The sequence below is a fragment of the Diadema antillarum genome, unplaced genomic scaffold (genome assembly GCF_040938485.1).
Source record: "Diadema antillarum isolate AM-2024a unplaced genomic scaffold, OU_Dant_1.0 seq00000491_RagTag, whole genome shotgun sequence".
NCBI lineage: Eukaryota > Metazoa > Echinodermata > Echinoidea > Diadematoida > Diadematidae > Diadema > Diadema antillarum.
In genome coordinates, this window is record NW_027271452.1 from 13,273 (window position 1) to 20,000 (window position 6,728).

The 6,728-nt window shown below is 39.7% G+C and overlaps 1 protein-coding gene across 1 annotated transcript; it reads left to right on the forward strand.

Moving 5' to 3' along the window:
• The first annotated feature begins 227 nt into the window (after positions 1-227).
• Positions 228-2,242, forward strand: LOC139733785 (transmembrane protein 126A-like). Its single transcript, XM_071644590.1, has 3 exons — positions 228-331; positions 951-1,204; positions 1,980-2,242. The coding sequence occupies exons 1-3, from the start codon at positions 234-236 to the stop codon at positions 2,240-2,242; spliced, it is 615 nt and encodes a 204-aa protein (XP_071500691.1). The 5' UTR covers positions 228-233.
• The last annotated feature ends 4,486 nt before the right edge of the window (positions 2,243-6,728 follow it).

Sequence of the window (6,728 nt, forward strand, 5' to 3'; positions counted from 1 at the left end):
TGGTAATTGAGATTGTTGTTGTTGTTCTTCTTCTTCTTCTTCTTCTTGTTCTTGTTCTTCTTCTTCTTCTTCTTCTTCTTCTTCTTCTTCAGTAATTGAGATTGTTGTTGGTGGTGGTGGTGGTGGTGGTTTTTGTTGTTGTTGTTGTTTGTTTGGTGGGGGTTTTTTTATTGATTGATTGATTGATTGATTGTTTGATTATTTTCTTTCTCTATTCTTTTTAGATTTCAGCCATGGCCAAGTCATCTTTCAAAGAAGTTCTTATGGTGGACAAGGATAGTGCCCTGATGGAAAAGGGAAGAGCAATTCAAGCTCTTGAACCGCAGAAAGCGTAAGTCCAAAGCCTGACTGCTCAAGTAATTTTGTGGGTTCTTTTCTAAAGACATCATCCCAATACAGGAGAAGCAAATCAAACAAGCAAAGGGATTGTATATGTGATGTTATAACTATTTATGGCAAGTGTTGCAGATGTTGACAAAGAGCTTCACACTGCAAAATGGTTCTCATATAGAGAGTTAAAGATGGGTTAATGAGATTTTTGCTGAGCTTGTGATTGTTGAAAGTCATTAATTGACTCTGTATAGCCGAGGAGAATTAATAAGTTTTTCAGTATTTAACACGGGAGACTAATATAGCAAATATAGATGTTTGGTCTGTTCAGAAGCAAAGGCAGACCTCCCAACTATTCTCAACTTAGGAAAGAATCTGAATTTTGACCATTGCCAGGTCTTGCTTCAGTAGGAGTTTCCTATTTTTATTGATGATTTTACAATGCACTCCTATGGGATCTGCTCTTTCTTTTCTACTTTTGAGCCAAATCATCCCTTTTTTTCAGTCATAAAGGTTGGGAGGTCTGCAAAGGCCATGATATTGGTGTAGATATTTCGTACAGTGTTTTGTAGTCGCCAGCCAACGATTGATATGTTTGAATATTCATTTTGTTATTTCAGCTGGCCATTTAAGACTGGAAACATCATTGTGGCATTCAACTCAGGCCTGGTGGGGTTGGTCTCGAACTCTTTCTTCCGCCGGATGCTGATGGTCAGGCACGGACTGGTCCTGTCCAGTCTGCCCATGGCGGCCATCCCTGGCATCACGGTGACCCTCATGTACCCCACCTTCATCACCACGCCCATCCTGCTGGGGGACATCAACTGCCCCCTGTGTGCTTCCCTACGGGCCGGCCTCATGGGACTCACTATCGGTAGGCTAGTGTTAACTCCTGCATTGCTATCAGCCACTCAGTTCTAAACAACAATGTTTATAGCATATTGATATGCTGATCATGAAAGAGTTCATTCCCTTCACAACTGCGATGACCGTATGAAAGCTGCACTGATAGCTGTTTGTAGTGGCTCATCTTTTTCAAAGCTTTTAAATGCTGTACCACCAATGCTGCTCAGGAGAATGTTGCGGATAGTTACAGAGGACCTCATTATCTTTGACAGAAAAGGAGGAGCCTTTAGAAGAGATATTGGAATGCTTTCAAGGCTCCCCAGTGCCTCACTTACTTCTTTCATCAATTTTACCAGGTATGCTGCCTGGATGCATAAGGGTTGTTTGAGTGTTTCCTGGCTGTTTGTCCATTTGTTATCATTTAACTTACTGCTGGATTTCAGAGCATCTTGAGGGTAACTAGTGTACCGTAATTTGAAGTGTTCATGTCTGATTGTTTGAAACTTTATAATTATATGTGAGTTTTATAAAATTGAGGTCAACTGATGCAGGTTAAGACAAGTATTCTGGACACGTGACAATTTCTTTAAATATTTATTCAGCAAGTGCTTTGTGAAATTCAGTCATATTTGACATATGAAGAAACAGCAGGCTTGATCACTTTATGATTGAAATTTAGATACAGTCATGACAGTTTCCTGTGAAACATCAAAGATCGCAGAACTTCAAGTTTGGATCAAACTACTTTATGTGACGTCTGATTTGTTAATTCATGATTTCTCGTTTCACTTTGTATGCACTAGGAGCAGTATATCCCTTCCTTATGGCTGCCCCACTGAATGCCTCCCTGGCTATGCGGGCCAAGACAATGGAGATCCCGCAGCTGACGAAGAACACCTCATTCCAGACAGTGATGGACTTCTGGACAAGAAAGATGCGGTACTTCAAGGGCCAGTTCATCACCATGGCGATCTTCCAGATGATCTCCTTTGCGTACGTGGCCGATCGACAGTTCCAGATCGCCCGAACGGAGCTGAACGTGCGACATCCGAGCGGGTCGACGTAGGGAGGCTGCCCGGTCACAGTTGGTCCGATAGCAGTTGCAAGGAACCCTCCAGCACTGGCAAGGGATGATCTGTGGAACCATGTGGACAGCCCCAAGCACCCTTGAGATGCCATATGATGCTAATCATTGACGATAGTGAGCATATGTGCCTCATAAGATGTTGCAGAGAGGATTTGATGGTCTCAGCCGTCTTGCCGAACATGGCCAGTGTTGGCTTGTTGAAGCTATTTTCTTTTTTATCAGGTCAGATCAAGGTTTTTCATGGCAGCATATGGAAAGTGTTTTTGCAACCAAAATTGGTCTCTAATCAGTCGTCAAAGCATGGACTCTCGTTGTTAAGCTGGTTTCAGACTGTATGCCAGTGGATACCAAACTAGATACTCTGATGGCATATTTCAGGAATTGGTTGAGAAATGTTACATAGAAGGATTTGTAACACGGCTTTCAGGCAATAGAAAGGTAGTTACTTGACAACTGTATCTCTCTATACTGTTTTTTTTTTTCCTTTTTCTGACCCACAAAATATCTGTATTGAATCAGCAGCAGAAAGAGTGCACCAAAACATTCTTTAATGGAAGCTAACCTTGAGCTATCTTTCTTCCAATTCAACTATTAGTCAAAACAAATATCAATGTGTGTGCAATGACCATGATTTTTCAAAATTGAAGAGCATGTGAAAAGGTGATAAAAGTCACAATAGGCGTTTTCACATCAGCCCGAAAAAAATCCAAGCTCGAGATATTTTTTAACTTCCCAAGTCAGAAAATAGCGCGCTATTTCGAAACATCGGGCTGATGTGAAAACGCCTAAAGAGTATAGTTATAGTGCTCTTCAAGAAAATGAGGGACTTTTTGAATGGACAGCAATGAACCTGAGCAAAACTCTTTCAGTACAGGCCTGGAAAAAAGAGTGCACATCTCTCAAACCTCAAATGATCATGTGATCAGAGAAATTCATTCAATAAAGCTTTTCTTTTTCTGTTTTTGCATGGTAGAAGATGTTCTTGTTTCGCTGAGTACAATTGTATTTGTATTTTCATATATGTACTCACATTCGTGTTTGGGCACCTGAAATGTGTCTAGGAAGAGGGGTGGCAGTTGTGATCGTGTCGATTAAAGCAAAAGTCCCAAGAAGTCATCCGTACTGAAAGTATTTGTTATCGTATTCGCTATTTCCAGTTGTCATCCGAGAGGATTCAGCGTGGTTGTAAATTCAACAAATTGAAGTGTATAAACTTAACTTCCTGTGGAAATGGATCACACGTGTCAACTCACGTAGTTGTTATTTTGCTTTCATATGATGTGGTGATTTGTGGACCAGTTACTCTTTACCACAGTGTGTGCTGCTAAAGCCCTACACTGCCTCTGCAGCAGTGAGCTGTTTAAAGTGCGTGCACACTCAATCATGGTGACCATCCGCAAAATTCATTTCACCCGGCCAAACGCAAATAACAAAATTATTGGCGCAAAAATGTCCACCTTTACGGTATCAGTTTGGGAGTGTTGCCTGTGAGTGAGTGCACAATTAAAAAAAAAAAAAAAAAAAACTTGCCTTGGGTGTGTGTGTGTATCGCGATTGTCATTTCATCAAACCTCGGCTGTTCCATACAGGTAAATTAGTGAAAACTGTGCCATTCTAATAAACCATTGTCAAAAAGCAAATCACACAGCACAGAGATGGAATATTGTCAACAGTAGCAAAAACAAAAGTGAGCTGCTCTGTATAGAATTTTTTTGAGGTTTCCAACAATTATTTTAATTTCATGTCATCTTAGTACAATATTGCATTAATGCAGTACGTATGAAAACATATACAGTGTATGGCCTTACTAGGATAACAAAGTTTCATTGCTAAGCAGTGCTCTAATTAGAATGTGAAATGTGTGGCATACATTCACTGTGTAAAGGTAAGATCGCCTTATATCTCCTTGTTAAAATAAGATGGATGATAAGTTGCTGCAATTTGCTTTTGAAACCATTACTAAATGGTACTACACATGGGGATTCAGGAGGTACAGCTGCAAGTACTTCAAAAACATGAATTCTTCATAAATGTGACCTTGCATCACAAAACGAACAAAAAGTCGCACCCCTTGATTTTACATGAGGACTCAAAAGAGGTGAAATGGGTCAACCAAGTCAATCTGGAGTTTTTCATATTTTCTGAAAGAGCTATCCTTCTACATTATTCTTAAGTTTGGGATCATAACATGAATGGGAAAGTGTGTTTTGAGCAGTTTTTCTATAACCCTTTTTTTTTGGGGGGGGGGGGGGGAGAGTAGAATGATTAGCCATGTCTTAGAGGCCCCCTTTCATCTCTTGAAATCCTTTGCATACTCATCACTTTCAAGTCTAATAACTTTTGAAAAGATAATGCTACTGCTTTGAAAGTTGGCATTAATCAAGGACAGAATGTGTTGATAGAGCATGCTTAATTTCAGTTTAATCTGACAATCCCTTCATTGTATTTGCTCCAGTTGTTTACATCCTGTGTTTTGTCCCTCTCATCACACAGCTAGCACGGCTTGGTAAAGATTAAGTGCTTGAATAGACCCTGTACTTCAGAGCCTCTATTCTCAGTTCACACTTTTCCAGAGTGTGTGCTTTCTGTCCATTATTTATATAGGTTAGGGAAGTCCATTTGAATTGAGTTATACATCATTTTAAAGCTTAGATTCTGCTCTTTCAGAATCTGCCCTGAACTAAAAATCCATGTCTGGCGACTTTTTGTTGGTTTTGTGATGCAGGGTCACAAATGCTCTAAAAAAAATCACACTGCTTGCACATTACATACACAGAAATATCTTTGTGCCACAATAACTCTAATCTTTCTTGCATATCAGTGCTGAATGTGACTACCTCATGAATACCAGTAACATTCCACCACTGTTTATACAGTGTACAGCATACTTTATGAACAAACCAAAGACAAGCCATAAAAGATCATTCCTAAAGGTATATTTATGTATTCATATATTTATTTATTCATTCATACATCTATTTGTAGTCATTATGGGGAGAAGGACAATAAAGGTACAAGCCACTGACTCTACTCCGTAAATTCCAATTAAGTGAATTCTTTCACTTGCTTTCAGGTTGTGGAGTCTTTCTGTGACTTCACTTTAGTATCACCTAACTTGTCATTTCCATCTCTCGTTTATCTGCTGATTGTTCTACAGACATCATTATTCACAAAGGATCAGTTTACTGTGGGAAGTTGTTTCTGCAAGGCAGATCACTTCAAGGCCTTACTCAAGGCTCACATTTTTCACCAGGCATTCAATTGCTAACTCTCTTGCAGGAGAGTGCGCCTTTGAATGTTTCTACAACAGATATATGGCGCTATACAAATGCTGTAGATCATCATCATCATCAAAAGCACATTATACACATGTCTTGAAGGGAATGGAGCAGTCCTTCAAATTTGTACAGTGTCGCCTTCCTATCAAGAAAACCTGTGGAGCATTCCACATCCTAGCATGCAAAAATTTTGTGGCCGCGGTCAAATATGGTTAGCCCAATCAAAATGCACATTTTTATGGACAGGAGCAGCATTTTCTGTACCAATTTACGCGTGTGGAGGTCACTGTCATGTCATGAACACATGTATTGTAAGTGACACCTATAGGTTAAAATGTGATTCATTGCACAGCTTATTACTTTAACCATATACAGACCTGGAAGCATACTTCTCATTCTGGGAAAGAAAATGAATACAGACTATGAAATTCGTACATTGTATTTCATTCCACTTTTTGCATGTGTACATAGAGATTAATACTGCACATGCAAAATAGTTTTCCATTTTGAAATGTAAGCAATGGCAGAACATAATGAATGCAAGATAAATAAGCTTTCAAACTGAGCACTCCATCTAGATGACATTATATAGATGATGACTTGGCGGGGGAGAGAACATACTGAATGTTCCACCTGAAGGGTTTGAAATGCTATTGAGGGAGGTTATAAGTCCCGAGACGAAGTCGAGGGACTTATAGCCTTCCTCAATAGCATTTCAAACCCTGAGGGTGGAACGTTTGGTACATGTTCCCGACAACAAAAGTCATCATCTGTTATATTACATGGGTTAGTCAAATACGTCAAATACGTCAACGTCAACCACCAGCAGAACACACTCTATCGCTCGTTCGCGTATTGCAGAGCCAAATTCACTGTGCGCGTGCAGTCCTAGGCCTTCTGTCATTTGTTACGTGAAAATGTTTTCCCATGGGAGAACATTACAAGAATGTTCGCCCATGGGCAAACATAACGAATGTACCTCCATCACGTGACTGTGTCTAGCCAAGCACAAACCGGTATTTGACTAACCCATTTAATATTATTGTTTGTGAGACATAAACTTATATTTAAGACATATACTAATCATACTTGGCTTCACATAGTCACATCACAGATGACAGAATAAAAATCAGTATCATCATAATAAAATACTATTATACACATCTGTAGTATGGCTACCACAGTGG

Coding starts and splice junctions, on each gene's coding strand:
- LOC139733785 (XM_071644590.1), top strand. CDS start 234: ATGGCCAAGTCATCTTTCAAAGAAGTTCTTATGGTGGACAAGGATAGT. Junction 332..950: donor GCTCTTGAACCGCAGAAAGC/GTAAGTCCAAAG, acceptor TTGTTATTTCAG/CTGGCCATTTAAGACTGGAA. Junction 1,205..1,979: donor CCTCATGGGACTCACTATCG/GTAGGCTAGTGT, acceptor TGTATGCACTAG/GAGCAGTATATCCCTTCCTT.